General features: G+C 35.9%; 1 protein-coding gene across 1 annotated transcript in view; it reads left to right on the top strand.

The window, feature by feature from the left end:
* Window positions 1-14,621, top strand: part of MBNL3 (muscleblind like splicing regulator 3) — a 126,847-nt gene extending 112,226 nt beyond the window's left edge. Inside the window, exons 5-10 of the mRNA XM_053580901.1 lie at window positions 3,237-3,428; window positions 4,638-4,874; window positions 8,551-8,701; window positions 10,669-10,704; window positions 13,207-13,301; window positions 14,548-14,621. Of these exons, the coding sequence (XP_053436876.1) occupies window positions 3,237-3,428; window positions 4,638-4,874; window positions 8,551-8,701; window positions 10,669-10,704; window positions 13,207-13,301; window positions 14,548-14,604 (768 nt within the window). The 3' untranslated portion in view covers window positions 14,605-14,621. The remainder of the gene's footprint in view (window positions 1-3,236; window positions 3,429-4,637; window positions 4,875-8,550; window positions 8,702-10,668; window positions 10,705-13,206; window positions 13,302-14,547) is intronic.
* The last annotated feature ends 8,036 nt before the right edge of the window (window positions 14,622-22,657 follow it).

Below are 22,657 nucleotides of genomic sequence, written 5' to 3'. Positions count from 1 at the left end.
ACATTTTATTAATTTTTAGGAGACATTTTCTGAGTGCCTGATAGTTCCTAGGCACTTTGCAGGTCACTGGGAACTCATGGGAATTTCTACTGTAGGAGCCAATACTGCTAGAGACACTTAGGGTAAATAATTGTTGGGTGATCTTATTCATAAAGCTCATGGTTTCCCCCATTCTTGTTGGTTTTAAAGGACTCAGAAAGGTGAAAATTCACACCTCTGGTTATGGGAGGGAAAGACTTGTCATATTTGCATGTATTTAGTCAATAATTTAGGCTCAGATTTAAATCTCTGACACATTTTAGTGTTTGGACCATTTTAGGTTGTGAAGAGAAATCAGATTCAATATATTAGGAACCATTTTCTTTAAAGATTAATCCACAGATAATTCATGTTAGTTCAGCTGATATCAAGGGCTGAGATATGGGTAGAAGCAGCATTAATGTTGCTTATTAAAGCCAAGATCATGAACTTGCAGGCTGCTGGACTTGACCCATGGCTGTTAGTCAAAGCTAAGCTCTTGAATGTTCAGGTCATGAAACTGAATAGTTATCCTGGGGCAGAGGTGCTGGTGAGAAAACAGAAATGTCCATTAGAAAATAAATAAGCAGCTTAGGAGTTCCTACCTCTGCCCCAGGGTTGAGAATGGAGGAGCTTGCCTTTCCCTAAGAAACAGTGTTATAGAATAAAATTTATATTCAAGGAGGAAATGGTTATAAAAGTTAGAATACTCGTCTTGAAACCTAAAGATAGCACAGTATATAGCTTGTGGTGAGACCTTAAAAAAATTTAAATATTTTCAGCAAGCTGCTTCCATTTTCTATATAGACTAATAATGAATTTACAGCTTTTTTTCATACACTTGGAACATATAACAACCCTAAGAATGTTAAAATGTATTCTGAAGAAAGTAGAATTTAATCAGAAAAATTACCCCTGGTGAGTCACCTCCCAAAAAAGGAAAGAAGAAATTACAGACATTCAGAGCTACCATAAACAGAAAGCATTGCTTACATGTAAATTAAGCTTAAATATTATTAACTGATCAGTATTTATTAGTGATTAATGATAACCCCCCTAAGGTCTTTCTTTCAGTTCAATAATTAAGTCACCCTAGTAAGTCTTGTCAGTTTGGGGGCCTAGATTCTTTTTACCCTTCCTAATGTTCCAATCAGGTAATTTGATAAACTCCTGTAATATTTCTGTAATAATAGTCCTTCTTGGTTTTGTAAAAAGCAAAAGCAAAAAATATCCAGGAGAATGGGGTGGTGACTTCAGTGAGAAATTTACTAGGAAAGGCAGATTGAAAACACAAAGTGAAATGGAGTACTATTGTATGGTTCCAAAATGGAGTTTTTACCTTCAGAGATTCTTGCTAATTTTGAGATACCTATGATTAATTTAATTGATAAAATCTGCCTTATTTCTGAATCATGCCTGGGTGGCTGTTTGGGGAGATTTCCTTCACATATAAAATAATGTCACATCAACTAATTCCTGAGCTTCACTTCTCATTGGATGAGAAGTATCTCATTTCCCTGTAGCCTCTTAAATGACAATACCTCATTAGACTGGGACAGCCCTCAGCTGTTTGTACCCCAAACCTTAAGGCCCCTGCCCTGACTACTCCATCCTTTTGTCTTGCACCTGATGGTGTCCCTTTCCTCTTCAGCCTCTTGGCCACCATGCCTTGTTAACCACCCTAGTAAGTCTCGCCAGTTTAGGGGACTAGATTCTTTTTACCCTTCCTAATGTTCCAATCAGGTAATTTGATAAACTCCTAATGCTAATATTGGGGCACTTCCTTCCAAGCTGAATGTGATTTATAACAGTGGCTTCTTGGAATGCTGTGCTGATGACAATTTCAAGTCTGTGTGTGGGACTCGCTTCTTAGTCCACAGCCTCCTAGTCTACTTATATTTACAGCATTTCCTATTAATGTGATTTAGTAAGTGTGGACTCAGCTTGACAACGCCACAGATCGTTATCTTTTTAGTAAAAGGAAATCAAAAAAAGGGAAAAAGAATACATGTGATTAGTAATTTACAGTGAGACACCAGCAGTTACACAATAACTACCTTATTGAGTCACTATTAGAAATGTAATGCATTTAGTAGTAATTTATTATTCATTCATTAAATTGTTAAAATTTATTTTTAAAATCTGTCGTTGATTGTACCTGTCAGTCATTCTCTAAATATTGGGTACAAATATTCAAAAAAATCAAAGAAAGTATAACCACATTGAGAAGAAAAGAGGCTCACATGTGGAACAAACTGGAAAACAGCACAGTGAAGTGATATATGGGTTACAGATTTTTTTAAAAAAAGGCAATACATTTATTAAACTCCTTGGCTCCAGGACTTGTAAAAATGGAAAAAAACAGTAATAATCCTTTGCATTTCTAAGGCTTTTCATTACATGTTATACTCTAGTTTATGTACCATCTCATCCTTTTATCTTATCTCTTCCTGCCTGCCAGTGATCCTTGTAGCATTTCTAAGGTCTTTTTTGAACTCTTGAGTATTATCTGGCCCCCTAGATAAAGGCAAGGCTAGGCAAGTCAGATTAGTTTGTGAAACAGGACCTCTAATAAAAAAAATGATAATAATAATGAAATAAATGACCATACCAATCTCACTTTAGGAAGATGGCAAGAAGCTGTTAAAGCACTCACTTTTTCTAACCTATCCCTTTTTTCTTAACTTTTTGCTCTCCTTATAGTCAGGTACCTGGAAAAGAGAAGCAAGGTCAGTGTTTGGTAGTACAGGGGGACCTGTGGTAGCACTGGTCCACTTCAAGTCCACCTGTGAAGTCCATGCCTGTGTAAAGAGACAAGGAAGATCATTATATATGTGATATCATTAGTGACACGGATTTTTAAAAGGAAGTGCTAGAGAAGACACCTGTGTAATAGACACTAACAGTGAGATTTAATTTGGCTAATTCACAACTGTTAAAAAAACATGTGGTTTGTTTTATCCACTTGTCAATAAATTTGTTAGTTAAGGAGATTTGTTGGTTTAAAGAGAACTTCTATATGGGAATTAGTATCAGATTAAAAATAAATCAGAAGAGGGTGGCGCCTGTGGCTCAAAGAAGTAGGGTGCCAGCTCCATGTGCCGGAAGTGGTGGGTTCAAACCAAGCCCTGGCCAGAAACTGCAAAAAAAATAAAATAAAATAAAAAATAAATCAGAAGAAACGCTAACACAGTTTTTCCTTTCTTTTAAACATATAGGCTTCTTTTCCTGTGGCCCCACCACTTGCACCTAATCCTCCGTTGGCTTTCAATCCTTACTTGACGCATCCTGGAATGGGCCTGGTTCCTGCTGAACTTATACCAAATGCACCTTTTCTGATTCCTGGAAATCCACCTCTCTCAATGCCAGGAGCTGCTGCTCCAAAACCGATACGTTCAGATAAACTGGAGGTATTTGTGAAGAAACATATAAATATCTATTAAGATAGATGTTAACCTTATGCATAAAGTAACATTCTTAGAGCACAGTGTGTTGAATATTTGAAATAAGTAACCCAAGTTTTTTAGTTTACGGAGTGCTTATGGAATGTTAAGGAAAATGTTAAACATTTTATTATTGTAATAATACCCTGTTATGAAGTGCATTGGTCCAGTTGTATATTAGATAAACAATATTTTATTTATACCCAGCCATAGTATATTGGCAGCCTTGTCACTCCAAATTTTACAGAATATTTCAAAGGATTTGTTCTGTGAAATTTAGATTTTGGTCGAGGAGGTACACTTGGGGATTTGGACGGCCACTTATGACCTTCAGGCCACAGATTCCCCACCCCTGGGTGCTACAGCACAGGAAATCACAGTAGAAGTGCTCCTTGTATGCAGACTTGAGCTTTAAAAAATGGGATTAATGTGTTTGTTAATGTATCTTTACTTGCTAGAACTACGAAACTGACACAAAAGTAGACTGATACTCCAGTGATTGCAGAATGTAAATGAATCTTACATTGTGTAAACCTTTTTTTCCATTTTAACAAGGAAGTACTAGATAATAAATATGCCTTTATGCTTAAGAAAAGAAAATTTAAAAGACATTTCAAACAGCTTTTTGATTTATTGAAGTCCTTCAGTCTTCTCTTAATTGTCATTCTTTGAACATTGAAATAATTAGTTGATTCTTACAAAGGCAGCCCCTTAAATGCCTGGTTAATGTATTGTTATAGAAGCTGATTGTTCATGTAACTCAGTCATGGTTCACAAGTTGGCTGTGGAAAACCACCAGTGCATTGCTTGGTGATAAACACTTACCTTGGACCGTAAAAAAAAAAAAAAAAAATTACACTTAAGGGTATGTATTAACTGGAGGATTAAAAATGGGTTTTGATAATACGTTAAGTACTTTTATTTCAGTGTGAGGAAAATAGACTTTTCCTTGGAGAAAATGGATTTTTTTTCCGAGGGATAGAAATTCTGTGTTTATATCTCGTATTGAATGGAGCTATACATTATCCTTCATCTTTTTAGATTGTTCCTAAATCATACATACGAAATATTTGTTAAATACAATTATTCCTACATTCACTGTCATCAAATAAATAAATAGAGCCAGTCACCTTCCAGTCATCAAGGTGTGTGTGTATGTGTGTTTTTCTCTTTAAGGTTTGCCGAGAATTTCAGCGTGGAAATTGTACCCGTGGGGAGAATGATTGCCGCTATGCTCACCCTACGGATCTTTCCATGATTGAAGCCAATGATAATACTGTGACAATCTGCATGGATTACATCAAAGGTCGATGTACCCGAGAGAAGTGCAAATACTTTCATCCTCCTGCACACTTGCAAGCCAAACTGAAGGCAGCTCATCACCAGATGAACCATTCAGCTGCCCCTGGAATGGTAAGAACAGGCCTGGATTTGTCACCTATTTTAGGATAAATGGTTCATATATTCCCCAATTTGTCTAATATCCTGTAACCATAATCTTGAATAGTTATGAGTGGACCTTAATATGTCGAGACACAGTTCTACCCTATGCCCTAAGCAGAGGGCAATGGCGTCATAGCTCACTGCAACCTCAGACTCGGGCTGTGGGCACCCTGCTGCCTCAGCCTCCGAAGCCGCTGGGATTACAGATACTCGCCGCAGCGCCCGGCTGGGTTTTTCCATTTTTTTCATGAGTCGGGGTCACTCTCGCTCAGACAAGCCTCGAACTCCTGAGCTCAAGCAATCCTCCCGCCTCAGCCTCCCACAGTGCTGGGATTACAGGCGTGAGCCACCGCGCCCGGCGAGTGGACCTTAATATGAACAGTCAGTGTTATGAGCTGGAAAAGAAAGAACCTATTTATTCTACTTTATTTACTAAGATTTTCTAAAGATAATTATTTAAAAGCTTTACTAATGATTTTAACCTACTGTGCTATTCCTCTCATTTGCAGGGAAAGGTTAAATTGTATGATTTAAACAGTAAATTATTTGTGAGAGCTTTTATAGTCTAACTACTCTTAATATCCTAGAAAGGCAGAAAGTTGCCTCTCTGCTCTCTAGGCCAGTTTTATGGGCACTTTGCTACTAATATCTTTAATGCTGTTCTAAAACAGAGCACTTGAAATATGGTATAGTAAGTAGTTTTTAATTTCCCAAATGTTAATTTTTAAGCTATTTTTTTCTTTTTTAAGACATGGTATTGAGGACAAAGGCAGCAGCCTACTAAGTCTAGGGGACAGTTTCTACATGGTCAGGAGAAGCCTGGCTTTTGAGTTGCCCTAGCAAGTCAATTGTGGGAAGAATTTAGTTCTGCTTAATTAGACTGAAAGGTGGGAAGTAGGGAAAGTATTTGTGTAATACTAGAGCGTGACAGGTTGAGAACCAGGAACTATGATTACTTATGTTTGTAACAGCTGTCAATATTTTGATGTGCTGATTGATTTTTTCCTACCTAGACATTTCCTCATGTAGTAGGGCATAACAACCACAATAGGGCACAAAACCTAAGGAAACATCATGTTTCCTGGCTATGGAAAAAACACTTACATGGGGTGGCACCTGTGGCTCAAAGGAGTAAGACCCAGCCCCGTATGCCAGAGGTGGCGGGTTCAAACCCAGCCCTGGCCAAAAACTGCAAAAAAAACAAACAAACAAACAAACAAAAAAACAAACAAACACTTACATGACCCTGAAGCTGAGGGAATGCATAGTTAAATCTCCTCATGTACATTTACACACTCAGAGTTCTATGACAGAGACCTTGCCTTTTCGTAAGATAGATACATTTATTTTCAAGCACACCTATTAAGAAGGGTGGCCTCATGTGGAAATGAAATTTATTTTGCTTCAAGTTGAACTTCACAAAATAAGTCAATCTAGTCTATGTGAGTGGCTGTCACATTTCTTCTCTAAGGCAAATATACTTAATTTCTCCAACAAGTTGATCCTGGCCGAAACCAGTCAAAACTAACCGAAACCAGTAAAAGGTTTAAATTAGTCTGAGGAAGTATAAACCACATGAAACCTGTCCAGTTGAAAACAGCTGAAACCAGTCTTAACTGGTCTAAACTGGCTGTAATGAGTCTAATAAAGACTTAATAGGTCTAAACCGGCCCAAACCAGTCTAAAATAATCTAAAACAGTCAAGGCTGGAATAAACCACTATGAACCAGCTGAAAGCAGAATAAAATGGCTGGAACTGGTTGAAACTGGTCTAAGCCAGACTAAGTAGGCTAAAATCTGTCTGACCCAATCCAAGTCAGTCAAAACTGGTCTAAACCAGAATAAGCTGCCTGAAATGGGTCTGAAACACCTGAATTTGGCCTAAGCAAGGTAGAGCCAGTTATAGACTGCCTGTAACAAATCTATACCACCTGGAACCTGGAATAAACTGGCCTTAACCACTTTATCCCAGACTAAGCCAGTGGGAATCAGTTTAAGCAGATGCAAACAGTCTAAATCAGCTGAAACTGGATTAAATCAGTCTACAGCAACGGGAAACCAGACCAGATTGGCTGAAACTACTCTAAACTGATTGAAACCAGGCTAAACAAGACTAAGCCAATAAGAAACCAGTTTAAAACAGGCTACTGGCAAAACTGGACCAAACTAACTGTCATCTGTTGAAATCAGTCTAAGTCAGAAGAAACCAGCTGAAACCAGCCCAAACTGGCTGAAACTAAATGTAACTGTTCTAGACTGATCTCAACTGGCTAAAACCAGACCAAACTGGGCAAGACTGGTTTAAACTGGTTAAAACCAGTCTATACTGGTTGAAATCAGTCTATATCAGCTGTGACTAGAGGAGGCTACAGTAAACCTGCCTAACTAGCTGAAACCATTCTGAACTGGCTGAATCTGGTTTAACCCCACTGAAACTGGTCAACACTGGCTGACACTAGTCTAAACCAGTTTAGTCCAGTAGAAACTGTTAGAAGCCTTGTCTGATTGAAAGTTATCAATCTGGTCGAAACTGGTCTAAGCTTGTCTACACTAGCTGAAACCAGTCAAAATTGGCTGAAATAAATAAAAGACCTCCAAATACTTTTACTAACAGCAAAGTTCCCAGAAGAAAACAGAAATACCTTGAGGCCTTGGTTATCTAGAGGAAGGAGGTCATGGCATGACCATTTTTGGCACATGGAAGGCAAGTTACTTAGCACAAGTATTTGTGTCTCCTTAAAAAATTAGAGCATACTGAATTGTTGCTGGGTCATATTTTTTAAGTAATGTGAAATTTGCTGAGGAAAAAAATGTAATGTTAAACTTCTCCAAGGAATCTGATCCAGGGGCAAATTTGATTAAGTGTCATAAGCACAGTGGGATTTTGAAAAGATTGTAGACATGAAAGGAAGGTTTAAAAATGCTAGTAAGTTTTGGAATTAGACCTTATAAGGACTTAACAAGCCATATAGTACATACCAGAATGCACAGTAAGCTATTATAAATGAGAACTGCATACATTTTGCTAACTATCCATAGTATCTGGCTAGGGTAGGTGGTAGGGGAGTAATGATTTGTTTTGTCCTCATACGTTAGTTAGGAAATGAAGAATTATAGGACTTGAACCTAAAAGTCTTTATATTAATTAGATTTTATTTTATGGGGCTACAGTGTCAGACTCTGATCTACCAACATCTGTTTTATCACCTATATACCATTTGTCTCCTAGATCCATGTTGGAATTTTAACTGGAAGAAATCTATTTTGACCTATATCTGTTGTTTTTGCTAATTTCATCTTTATAGATTAATAGATGAGCATCCCTCAAACATTAATTTTTAATGATTATTTGTTGTAAAAGCTTTCTATTGCATCCTGCCTCAGTGAGGTCTAAATTAGTGAAGTTGAAAAGATTTTTTTTTTCTGTTGGACTATCTATTCTTCTAGTTGTTTTGTTTTGTTTTGTTTTCTGTTTTGTTTTACTGGTTAATCACAATTGATTACCTTGCTGTGGAGTCACTGTTTATCCAAAGTATTGCTCAACAGATACTCTTATGGAGGAGTCCTAGGCCATACCTGCTTGCCTGGCTTGTGTACATGCTTTACTTTCTCTGGTATTAGTGATTAATCAATCCCTCCCCCGCAGACCCTGCAGCCTGGTGCACTGCAACTGATACCAAAGAGATCGGTACTTGAAAAGATCAATGGTGCCACCCCGGTCTTTAATCCCAGTGTTTTCCACTGCCAACAGGCGCTGATTAATCCACAGATCCCTCAGCCGGCATTTATCCCTGCAGGTGAGAATATAGCTCTGGGCACTGTGGTGAGTGCGGTAATATTGTGAACATATACAATGCAAAGCAGCTTCAAAAGAGATTTTCTGAGAGGACTGTTGACATGCATTTTGATTAGAAATAAAACTAGTCAGTTATTCTTGACCTACTGATATCGAGAATAACCTGTTTTTTTTCCTGCAAATCCTGAAAATTAATTGTTTGAAATCAAACAAGGAAAAGATATGAACATTTTTCTTTTTAGCATTTCTTATTTTTTGCTTCTTATGATTGAGTCACTCAGTTCTATCTCAAACTAATTCTTTGACTCTTAGGTATCACTTTCACAGATGGTGATCTGCTTTCAAAACAAAATTTTTCAGCTTCAGTGTTAAGAAGACTTGTGATCCACCTCTCATTATTGTGCCAAAAGCAGTTATAATAAAACTGCCCTTAAACTTACAGAATAGGATAGGATAATGAGTATAATACAGCATAGTGTATATAAAACACTATGGTAGTTTTAGCCTCTAACTCTTGGACCAGGTAATATTTTAAAAGTTTTTTATATTTTCTGACATTTTGCAGCATATTGTACATTACCTCCTATATTCAACTATTACATAATGCTTTTGTATCCAATTGAATAGAAAAATTTAAACCAGAATTTTATTCAAATAAATATCTTATATGGGGAGAAACAATTTTCTACCAGTAGTTTAGTACTTTAAGAATAAGCAGATAGTCTCTTCAGAATAAATTGAAAAAACACTAGAAATACAATAGATTTTTTTTTTCCCCAGAATCCTAAATACACTAGTTTGGAAGCTATTATTAAACGAAAATAACTTATGTTTTAAAAATTATTTTAGAAAGCCATGTATAAACATGCTAAACACATAGTATTATATACTTGGACTTGAAAAGTTTTTGGTTAATTAGTAAATAAATAAATTAATCAATTTTGAAAGAAGCTACGTAAAAATCAGCCTTTAATTACGAACCACAATAGTTTTTCAAGACATTATTTAAATAACATACTTTTTATGCATTTATATAATAGTTCTGGGGAGGGAATAGAATTATTTAGCATTTTTTTACATCACTTATAATAAGTAACTACCAATATCTAATAGTTTAGACTTTTCCCTTAAACCTAAGGAAAAAATAATGTTCACAGAGTAAAAGAGAAAATCAGTATGAGTTCAGTTGAGATGGCTTTATTTCTGGCATTTTTTTCTTCAAAAATTGTAGTAATTTACCCATACATTACGTCATTCCACCTGGACTACTTCCGATTTGTCTTGTAGCTATGGAATGATGAGAGGAAGGATGGAATGAATTCAGTAGCCCAGGAAATCTACCCAGGGTGGTTGAAGGTAAATGTTAACATTGTCCATTCTAGGTTTTCTTAATGCTACAGTTATTTGGTTTAGAAGTTAGACTTTTCTTTGCCAAATTTGGCTAATATAAAATCTAGATTTATAAGCAAAAATGTAAAAAAAAATCCCCTTCCCTTTAATTAATAACAAAATAAAAAGCTATCTGGCTACAGCTCCCTCTTAAAGGAAAACCCATTTGCTTATTCATAGTCAAGTCCTCAGTTACAATGAGGTAGAGGCAGCAGTGTTCAGAGATTAATGGTATAGCTAGAAACATGGGCACCCAATACCAGATCCTGGAGCATATTTTGAAAATAATATGTAAAAAATTTAAATTCTCCTTTTTATGATAAAAATTATTTAGGATACATTTGTCCAAAATATGTAATTTAAGTGATATAATTCCTTTAAAGAAAAATGAAAGGTCATTGTTGTACCTAAGAATCCAAGAATTAATTTGATTTACCTGGGTTTGTGATCTTAAAGCTAATTTATAATTATAAGCATGGGAGTTTACTGACTGGATTTGCATGTGCTTATTAATTGATATTACAAAATAATGAAATATCTCTTTTCTTTACTTTCCACGTTTTTCTGCATGGTGTACAGGGCCAATACTGTGCATGGCTCCCGCTTCAAGTATTGGTAGGTTTTGTATAAAAATTCTCAACTTCTTCTAATCTGAAAAATATGATTTTATGTTATGATTATGAAATAGATAAGTAACTGAAAGATGTAACTGGACATTTTCTGAGTACTGAAGGTTTAATAATGGTGCTTTCTGTTTTCATGTCTTTGTAGAATCAAAATAGTCCTCTTTTTCAAGTCCTAGTTCATTGCCACTGTAGCCAAATACTGACCATATCACTTCTCTATTTTCACCATAAAAATAGCAACTGAAGCAAGAGGGACTTTACCTAACAATTGCAATCCGTGTAACCTGGCTTATTGTACCCTCGATGAATCCCCAACAATAACAATAAAAAAAAAAAAAAGAAATGTAATTAAAAAAAAATAGCAACTGAAATGTTTTAAAATGACCAGACTTGGAAATTTTGTTCTTACCTTTACATCTATTTAAAAATTATAAAATACTTCAAATGTATAATTTTTAAAGTACGGTGAAACAATTCTTCCCCCAAAAGTTACTCATTCAGTGTAAATCATTCAATACTCAGATGGTGAGAAAGGATAAGTTACGCAAAGCTAGAGCATTTTGTAGTGCTCCCTTAGGAATTCTGTAGTGTTCTGGGTTGAAGCACCATCTGCACAGAAACTAGGCACAACAGAATCATTTCTTTGGGCGTTAAGTGATTTTAAGAACCAATTGCACACAGATCAAGAAGAGAAAGGAACTGGGAGTTCACAGCTCCTATATATAGTCCTCATGGGCACTTGAAACAACCCAGGAGAAAATACCCTGTTTCCCCGAAAATAAGACAGTGTCTTATTTTAAGGTGTGCTCCCAAAGATGCGCTAGGTCTTATTTTCAGGGGACGTCTTATCTTTCCTGTAAGTAGGTCTTGTTTTTGGAGGATGTCTTATTTTCGGGAAACAGGGTAGCTCTGTTCAACATACGGAGGAATGATCCCACTCCATCCTGCCCACTATCTCTTATTAATCCAGTTCCTCTCATCCTTTTTTTAGAGTTTGTGCCACCTTGGTCTTTAGCACATTGGTGGACCCAAGCAAATGCAGAGCCCAAAAGGCACTACTAACAGGCTTCTTGAAATAAAGCAAAAGACCAAACTGACATTTTCACATAGTGTCAGCACTCACTAACACAACAGGGTCTGAACCCTGGCAGTGGAGGTGAGGCCTCTGTTACTGAGGGGTGGCTCTACCCTGTAGGAACCAACAACAGTTCCATTTGTACTAACAGCAACATTATATGCATATGATTAAAAGAACAGACTTCTGCAAGTTTGAAAACTCTGTCTCTGTCTGCACATTTTGTGGTGGTTTTCTGGACCCCTTGTCCTTTCACCTTCAGAGCTCTGCTTAGGAATGCAAACTGCATGCTTTAATGTTGCTCCTTCCTGTACAGTTGCCACAATCCCAAAGGGAAAACTAGAGTGGTTTTAGAATTAGCACATAGCACAATAAGGGATGGCCTCAGGTGATGGGTGGAGTGGAAGGGATAACGATAGGGCACATTTTCAGTTTCTGTGACATTGCATATGTCATTTTTTCTCTCTCTGGCCATTTACTTTCTCTGTAGACTTTCAGAAAATCTGAATTCAATTGATGTAGACATGATAAATTATATATGCGTGCTTGCCATTCATACATTGCCATTTATACATTAATTCCCCGGTTTACTTTCCAAAATGAGTTAGAAATTAGAAAAGCATCCAAAAAGCTTTCAAAATGAGATAGAAGCTAGAAAAGGTGAAGAGAAAACATCCTGAAAGAGATTTTGCAGCTGCTAGCCATTGTAGCCTTAATATTTGCTGTGAAGACAAGATTTACTATGAAACACTCCATGTATTTGTTTGATAAATAGCCAGTTTCTAAGAGTTTACCAGAGGTGCACTTAAAAACCTGCTCACATAGTCCCAGTCCCATGTGTTCTTCATATCTCCTCCTCTACCACGTCCTCACCAATCACAGTACCATTTTTTTTGGCATGCAGATCAGGTAAGTATACATATAACGGTCCTTTTGCACCCGCACACTTGTAGCACTCATGTCTACAAGTCGGTGAACCTAAACACCAATTTGTAATTCCCTAATCCCCTCATGGATGTACAGTCCATTTACTTGTCTACTTAACTAGCTTCAGGTAGATAGCCCTGGTAAAATCAGGTTTATTTTTCTTATGCACTCATCATAATTCCTTCTGAAAATTTAGCCTTTCGAGTCAATTACAATGTGATTCTGCTCAAAAACTTACTAAATATTGAGAATGTTCTGTTTTCCTTAATAGTAACTATAATCGGATTTCCCCTTTCTCTTTTTTAATTTCTTCCCCTTCCATGCTGTGTTGCTTTGCACTGAATGTGATTGCATGTTGCACCCTGATGTGTCCATCATGATGTCACTTGGCTTGTTGCTGTGATGCCTACACACTCCATTCCATCGTATATGTCATCGCTGTGTAAATGCTTCACTTTCCTGTGTGCTTCCGTGGTTTCCTTCTGAAAGTGCCCATGATACACGGTGCTCCATCTACCACTGTGTCTACAGCAGCAACACCTGCCACCAGCGTTCCATTCGCTCCAACAGCCGCAGGCAATCAGGTTTGGCCATTTATTTTACCTGTTCAGACCTAATTAATTACAATGTGTTGGTAAGGCACAGTATATGCTTTTGGATTGGTGAGACACATTGGTTCATATTCCTATGTATTTCTTAAGCAACTGCCACATTTAGAATTTTTTCATTTTTATTGTTGTTATTTATTTTTTATTGAGACAGGGTCTTGTTCTGGGGCCTGGGCTGGAGTGCAGAGCCATCAAAATAGCTCACTGCAACCTCAAACTTCTGGGCTCTCGTGATCCTCCTGCCTCAGGGTCCCAAGTAGCTGGGACCAGCATTCACCACCAACCTGGCTAATTTTTCTGTTTTTAGTAGAGACGGGGTCTTGCTCTTGTTCAGGCTGGTCTTGAACTCCTGGGCTCAAGCAACCCTCCTGCTTCAGCCTCCCAAAAAGTTAGGATTACAGGCACGAGCCACTGTAACCAGTCTTAGAAGTTTTATTTTTGTGTATATTCTAGAGTGATGTATGTACTTTGCTATTCATCCTGAGATTAACAAGTAGACATTTACTCATTTTTAATCAGTTACTAGATGTCAATCTTGATATTCCATATCCGATTATTGTGTTACACCAATCCTCAAATGTATATACTTAATATTTCTTAAATGCTTCTTCACTGGTCAAAAGAAGAATTTATTTTATTTTACTTCCATTTTTGGTTATTGTGCTTGAACTTGGACAGTGCAATCATTACCTTTGCCTTCAGATCCACTGGAAAGAAAACAAGACAGCACATTTCTTTCCAAGGCACAGATATTCTTACCATTTCTCAGTGATTACATCAGAAATTCTCACATGTACACTAGGTGTGCTTGTGTTATTTTGATTTTTATTTGCTTTAGTATTTTCAGGCAGAGTCACAAAGCAAATTATAAATTTGGGGGAGTCTTGAAATTTTAAGGAAACACATACAATAATTATTATATAATGTTATGGCTATTTTGCCTTACTAAAGCAGTAGTCCTGCATACAGACTGTAAATTCTACTGCTGTTTAAATTACAAGTATTATAACCATAAAGTATACAGAACAATTAATTCATTGGAAGAACAAACACTTCCTAATCTTTGCTTTGCAAAATTAAGTATTAGTGAAAATGTTGAATATGTCTGAACTTTTCTGTAAAATTGATTATGGTTATTGATTACCATGTCCAAGCAGTGAACAAAGGAAACAGAATTCTCTCAAGAAACTATTTTAATCTAAAATCTTTTTTGCTACTATAGATACCCCAATTATCAGTAGATGATCTGAATAACACCATGTTTGTTACACAGATGTAGAAGTTACCAGTAGAACAGTAAGTTTCTTTAAGTATTAATATAAGTAATATTTATAGGCTATATTTTTTATTTACACAACTGCATTTGCTAAAGTCTTTGGTAAATCTTTTCATTTTTTTCCTTAATAAACATTGCTTATAATTTAGAACCTGATCTATACATTCTGAATTTTCCAATTTGAAATATGAGAGCAAATATGCAATTTTTTAACATGGAAATGACAGCTGGTACTGTATTTTCCCAGTGAGCTTACAAATTCTGAAACGTTTTCCTATTATTAAAGGAATATGATTTGTTCGCCAAAACAGATCGATTTTGAATTTTAATTCTTTAACATTTTTATAACTTAGTTAATTTTATTGAAGTTAAAGCAATAATTTTGTTAGGATTTGACTGAGATCACTATCTTAAAGATATCTTAAAGAAGCAAATATGCTTCTCCTATGACACTGTAGAAAATAGAGCTTTTACAGTCTGCTGCGTTGTGTTGCTTCCCAGGGAAGTCAATCAGAATTGCTCCAGCTATTTGAAATTTTGAGTGACATAATTGAGTAATGAATCATTATTTTCATTCAAATCATGTCTTTTCTTTTTTTTAAATTTTAGTTGTTGTTGGATTTTTCCCCTTTGCACATGATTTCCTCTTCGCCTAGTCTAGGGCCCATAGTGGCACACATTGAATTTGCACAGTCACTTGCAACATGTGAATTTTGAAGCCACTTAAGACTCTAGGTATCTTAATTAATTCTAGGGACTTATTAAAATAGTGTACCAGCCTTGAATAGCATACCTTAGTTATTGAAAGTTTGAAATTTCCATACCTGGAGTGTAGTTCTGGAGATCCCAGCTAGTCCTTCTTTCCTGAGGAGGACACACAGGCCCAAATTACTAACTATAATAAACAGAGCTGATAGCTGACACTACATTAAATAAACACGTCCCTTCAATCATAAGGAATGTTTTAAAAAGATACCTTTGGTGCATAGGAAAGCTGAAGGAGCTATAAAATGAAATAATTTTCAGGGGTGTCATTTGGGACAGTGGCAACTTGGGAATAGCAGCAAACAGGAGAACAGAAGTGTTTACCAACACTTGCCTAGTTCTAACGGGCTGCTTCACATAAGGAAAACAAATGTCTTTAAGTATCGTAATTAACTTTTCAACAGAACATTTTTGAGACAACTGATTCCTTTTTGCTTGGTTCCATTAGAAAATGTAGAAGTATTTTGCAGAACATAATCACTTCCATATGTAACAGGTGTTGAAAATTTTTCCAAAGTTCAAAAATGTAATTTTCTGCAATACAATATACCCAGATTTCATACTTAGGCTATTTCTGCATGGCTCTAAAACATTCAGATAAAAAGTTTAAAGTTTGTTCAATATTTACATATTTCAAAATGTTTGCTATCAAACACATTTTCTCTACACATGCCATTTGGAGGAGGTGGACAAATGAATGGATATTCAGCAAGAAGTTTTGGGATTAGATAGATAATGCCGTAAACAATGGAGTGCATCTCTGTTAACCTAGGATGGTTCTCCACATTAGTGCTCCATGGGAACCACAGACTATTATAGCTGTATGGCTCTTTAGCAATCATTTCCAAGAGCCCCATTTTCATAATTGTACAATTTGCAACTCAAAGTGGGGGATGTCTTGGCATAGTTTACTCACAGAACTGGAACAGGAACCATAGTGTCCTGATTCCTGGTTCAGTAACCCTTCAATATTTCTCACTCTTTTTTAATTTTTCATTTCAGTTGAAGTTCTGAGCAGCAGAATTATGGAGTTTCAGAATCTCTCCGTGAAAACCCCCATATGGCCTTTCTCTGTATATTCTCGTATGTCCTCTTCTACCAACACAACAATAAGTGTGGTGCAGTCAATATATTAAGCAAAACAAAGATACCAGCCAACAAATTCAAATAAGAAAAAATAAAGCATTAAAAGTCAACGGAGATGTTAAAACAAAACACAATTAGAAAACTAGTAACTGCCATCTTTGTTCAATTATTTAGTAGAATATGACCATAAAATTTTGTAAGTTGTTACATTACTCTTTGTGATTTTCCCGTAACCATGCTAAGTGAATTCTACAGTGAAGTGTTGGCTTACTATACATTCTTGGTGGATAAATGTTTATCTGTTTTTGAAGTGTTACGTTACTATTTTGTTTACATAATAGTCTACTGGTTTGATTTAGAAAGTAACACTTATATTCAGTACCATTTTTACTGTTACTGTATTGTGTTGTGTTGTGTTAGGTTTTCACATACTGTAGTGTTTTCTTGTATATGGAGGGTATTTGATTTCAACTGAAATATTATTTGTGGGGAACAGAAGTATATGTGCTTGAAAAACAGGACAGGTTCATGTTAATGTGCTCTCTCTAGAATATTTCTGTAGATTTCTTGATGTAGACACTTAAAAGACCTCACTGTTGGGTGTGCACAAAGCCTATTCATACACATGCATGTGTGTCATCTGTACCAGCAGATCTGATGTTGCATTATACAATCAAATTGCTAGATTTTGAAGAGAGAGAAATAATCACCTGCACAAAGCAAAGAACTTCTTAGAACATTAACCCCTGCTTTGTTCCTCTTCAATAGCTTGAAAAATAAGAATTTACGTTTAAATGAATATCTTGGCATTTATACTAAACTTATGTAAAGTGCACATTACATTTTTTTATGGCTCAAGAATCCTTTCTCCTAGGTTGAGTGTCTAAGACTGAGCCACTTATTATCTTCAGCTCAGAAACTGGTATTGAGGGCTTAAAGGTATGCTAATTACAGGTTATAAATCCAGCAGAGATAGGGTTATGGATATAGTTTTAACATACTGGAGAAAAGTGTGTAAAACCATTGCAATGTAACCTTTTACACAAGTGCCATTTTCCAAATGCAAATGGCTTATGCTCTTTAGACTATTCTTTGAATAATAAGTAAGATGTAATCTAGCAAAAGTCAGTCAAGGTGAAAGAAAATTGATTGCAAATGAGGCCTTTCCTCCCCAAATGGATAATCTTCTCAGATTTGGAGAAATGGCAGAGACAGGGGGCAAGGAGAGGTTTCAGTTATTCTTTTATTTATTCAGAACTAGGAAAGATATCTTCAGTTGTCTTTAGCTTCAGTTAACTGAGTTTCCAGTTTTATTAAACACTTAGTGGAGGAACAGTGCCTGTGATATATGGCAAGTGTTTCCTTGCCCTGACTTTAACATCAGAGTCTCTCGCATCATAATCAAGCCTCTTTTGTTTGGAATCCTTTCCCTTGATATGTGTTTGAAAATTATAATACAGATGGGTTTTAGCACCCTTTGTATGGAATAGAGTGGGTATGTTCCACAGAGCTGAGCTTAAGTCACATTACTAATACTTATGAAATCATTTTACAGATCATTATTCAAATCGTAATTAATTTACTCCTGTGGTGCGTGGCATGCCCCCTCCACTCTAGTCAGTTATTAACATTACTGTTGTTATACAGTGATGGAAACACATATTTGACATCAACTTAAATAGATTTAATATTTTCTAGTAAATACACATTCTCCTACTGGAAAGTACAAAACCATCAAATTTGTTCCTTCATGAAAATGATAAGCAAAGAGAAAATCTGACTTAGGAGACCCTGTGCCAGCTAATAGGGTTTGAATCACAGAACAAGGGAATGGCAAAACCTTTTTTTATGAAACTGAAACTCAGGGCCTTCGATTTGCCCGAGGCTACCAAGCCATTGTGAGACCTAAAAATACCTTGTAACTCCCATTGTTCTTCCTTTTTCACACTATTTGTGCTTAAGAACATTTGAAAGTATCCCAAAGCAGATTGGGTCAGAATGTAAGAGAGCAAATTTAGCTTTCTGGTAGTTGAGATACTATTGATACTACTTATCAATTAAATCCTGATCAACAGTGGTATCTAAACAGCCTTGCTTGTATTGAGACACTGTCATCTCTTAATAGTGTTGCCTGGTGTTAGAGATCCAGGATTGTCCTGACTTTTACCTGTGGACTCTATGAACCACTTAATTTCTGTTTGGTGAAATCTTAACATTGCCAGAGAAGAAAGCAGAGTATGCCTTTCTAAAATTCCTTGTATATGGAACTGAGTTTTGTATAATCTGTGCCAGTTCCTCTCCAGAAGGGCAGATCTGATTAAGTAAATCTAAGAAGGATGCACTTGAATAGTCTGGCTGTATTCCTTAAGGGAGACAGCAATGCTTTTTGTGCGAAATGAATTTTTGTGTAGTTTGACATTTTGATGTAACATAACTATCTCATTTAACGTTTTCAACTTTTGGCAAAGTTGTACGTGGAAGATGAACTGGAAGACTTGACATTGACTTATTTTTTAGGAATCTGTTCGGTGAGGGATATTCAGGACAGTTGTATTTTTGGTGCCACAATTTTCTGTGTTGTTGGCATTTTAAAAGTTGCTTTGAAGGTGAATTTAAAGAATTTGAAGAAAGAAAACTAAGAAAAGATCTAAAGTTCTCATGAAATTGAATAGTTCTGAGAAAATGCAATTTTGAGATAGCACTCATTAACTTAGTTGTGCAATGACTTATTCAAATGACCTTTATTTAAGGCAAAAAAAAAAAAAGATAAGTCATTTAGACTATAAATTTCCAGTGAAAAAAGACAAGTCACAAAACTAATCAGTGACTCTAAACAGAAATTTACTGGATGAACTGTATATATAAAATTCTAATCACTTGTGATTCTTAGTTAACATTTTATAAGCTTTGTATTTTATAAGGGGCTCAATTTTTATTTATCCAAAATTATTATTTTTGTCTATTTCTCTTAGCCTTTTGCAAAAACGTGCAGGGTTGCTGAAACTTAGATAAAACGGGTTATGTATACGGAGAAAATAATCTAAGAGGGTTTTAGTAGTGTCAATGTTTTTTTAGTAAAAGGCAGTATATGATCATAACATAAGTATATTTTAAAGAGGGATTAAGATTAAATTAAAAAATAAAATGGATTCATAAAATTGCTATTTAAATACAGTATTTACTTTTCCAATTGGAGCATGATTCCACAACCAACCATTGCATTTCATTTCACTTTTCTAGATTAGAGTCTTTAATTTGTAGTTAGTTGTGATGTGGAAATCAATCTTGTCCCTAGTCCATCAGTCTTCTCCATCCATTGTTGAACATGCTAAAGCACTTTCATCTTGCTAGAAGTGTTGTCCAACCTACACCACTGGGCTGTGTTCACTAATGGAAGATCTCAGCTCACTTGCTCTCCAATTTGGGAAAAAGCAAAGCAAGTACCTCCTGCCTGCCATCTGTAGGAACCAAAGGAAATTAATCTTTGCAATTTGAATCTGTTTTAAATGGCATAGCGATATCTGAATAATGACCAACATTTACAGAAGGCTCATGTGCTCCTTAAAATGTTATTTGGTTCTGTTTTCCCCTCTTTGGAGAGTATAGATGAGAATGTTCTTAGATAAAATACAGCTCCAAGTTCTCTAAGTTCTTTTAGCCTATAGGGTAGACTGAGAGACACACAATAATTAGAAACTGGAGTCCTCATTATTTTTCTCTCTCATACATTTTACACATGTTTAAATAAAAATAGACAAAATTTGTGAGGGAAATCTGATTTCCCAGTTCCAATGAATCGATTTAGTAAGACAATGGCCTCATTTTACCGTTGCGTGTTGAAGGTAATATAAGAAACAACATGTAAAAGAGTATAGCACATTTTTTGCAAATTTAGTTGATAGCCTAATCAAGCTGTAAATATAACTACTAATATAGATTCTGAGCACCACCTCACTAATTGGTGCATATTTGCATTGTTCTTATTGTTAGTTTTTAAGATTTCTATTTTATTGCTTTTTTGTATCTCTAAGTAACTAATGGATATAATTTTGAAGGACAGGTAGAGAATGTTTAAGTTTTTACTACATGTATTTAGCTCACCTAGATAGGTTCTAAACTAACACTGAAGCATGACAAAGATTATATTCCAAAACTACTCATTACAGTTCACCGTTTAAGAACAAATATAACTTTATATACAAATAATAATTGTTAACTAATGATATTTAGTCGTTGCTTTGGCAACAAAACTACAACATGGCTACCTTTTGACATCTTTTATGTGAAAATTTTACTTGTAAACTATACTTGGTTTGTGACAGTATGAGCCTGTAGAAGATACAGCTCAAAACTCAGAAAACATACATGGCTGAATTTCTTCTAAAATCCCAAAGTCTCACATGTGAAAGCTGAATTTGTGTCCTTGTGTGACTTTTTGGTATAAAAGTTTACAACACATGGATTTTGGAATCAGGCTTTATTGTTTATAGAATTTGTTGTGTGGATAGGGTTATTCCACAGTATTCAGACTTAAGAATATAATCATTGCATTTATGATATAGTACCTGACTTATTTTCCTAACTTCATTCCAGATTACTTTAGTCAAGTGACAGGCATAAATGTAGCAGCAAAAATTCTGTTTTCTGGAATTACATAAATTACATAAATATGACTAAAGCATATTGTGAAATTAATTCATATTTGTAAAATTGTATGTCAAAGTACTGTGGAATGACCCCTTAACAGTGTTTAAGAGACATATGCTGCAGTTAACTGATCGCCTCAGTTAGGGTGCGAATGTGTGAGACACACCTTTTTTGCACTTATGTACATAGTCCATGAGAGCAATCCTTGAAGCTTTTTTTTTTTTTAATGTAAGAAGTCTGTGATAGTAGTGGAAAAGTTAGTAAGAGATCGTTATTTCTAACACTTTGAGAAGAAAGGTGTTTTTGCTGTAAGGTGTACCTAAAGCATGATGTTGCTTTGCTGCTGTGGTGGCTTTCTAGTTTGCTGCAGTTCACTAAAAGAGAAGACTAGTAACAGGTAACAGGTCAACCTCAGCTAACAGCATTGAACAAGAGTGAAGTACTTGTTAACAAGACCAGTAGCAAAGATTGTTTGCTTTTTGAATTAATGCTGAACTCAAGTATGCATGCACACACACACACACAAACCACAAACACCAGGCAGGTTTCTGACATAGGTTTTCTTTTCTTAATGGTTGCAAGCAATGAAATAACCCTGTAAATTACAAGATAGATATTCCCATTATGATTGAATCAGATTTCATTTTTCCCAGAAAATTATCAACTGCTTTATACATTAGGTGATATGTATATCAATTTGTATTTAAGTGACAAATTGTTACTGTTGACCACTATTCCTCCTTTAAGATCCAGTAACCAAAGCCATATTAGCAACCATTGAAAGATTTTCTTTAACAGTTAAGTATAGCCAGCATGAGGCAGTTTCTTCCCTTCACCAAAGGGAAAAATGCTCCTGGCACAACTTTATAAATTTCTTTATTTACATTATACTTGTTTACTAGACACTGTTTTCTGACCTGCCTTTTACCAGATTACAAAGTACTTCACTGCCACTTCAGCCTCCCACTGTTTTTTAACTAAACTAAAGAGAACCAGCCAAAATCTTACATAACACAGGAGCTGGAAAAGAATGTTTCAGTTAGACCACTTTTGCCAATTTCAGCTCTCATACCACGTAGAGATAGCCATTTAACTTTCTTCTTGCCCCCAGGCAATGAGGCCTAGAAAAGATGGGACTTGGAAAGGTTAAGTATCTGATCATCCACCATAGGTACTTTGAGTCCTTCACATCTTGGGGCTTGTTGTTCTTGCCCTAAAGAAGGAGGCCAACCTGGGGTTGGGAAGTTGCTATTGCTACCCATTTTGATAGCTCTCACTTACAGAGAAAAAAAAAAAAAAATAAGCCAAAGCCGGAAAGCAATCCAAGCCTTACAGTTGTCCAATAGCTCAGGGCCATTTGGGTAGATTATTTTTCCCTTAGCCCATCATTGCTTAGAGTCAGCCATACAACAAACAGCCTGACAATCTGATCAGCATTTCCACTGATATGGAATGCAAACATTCATTCATTCTGTGGTTAGGAAGTCCAACTTCAGCCTTATCACCATTGTAATGTCCCAGTTTAACCCATGTCTTTGTGTTGATGTTTCCTTGTGAA

The sequence above is a fragment of the Nycticebus coucang genome, chromosome X (assembly GCF_027406575.1).
Source record: "Nycticebus coucang isolate mNycCou1 chromosome X, mNycCou1.pri, whole genome shotgun sequence".
Taxonomy (NCBI): Eukaryota; Metazoa; Chordata; class Mammalia; order Primates; family Lorisidae; genus Nycticebus; species Nycticebus coucang.
Note: the sequence above shows the minus strand (reverse complement) of the source record. Positions and strands in the feature narration are given on the sequence as shown.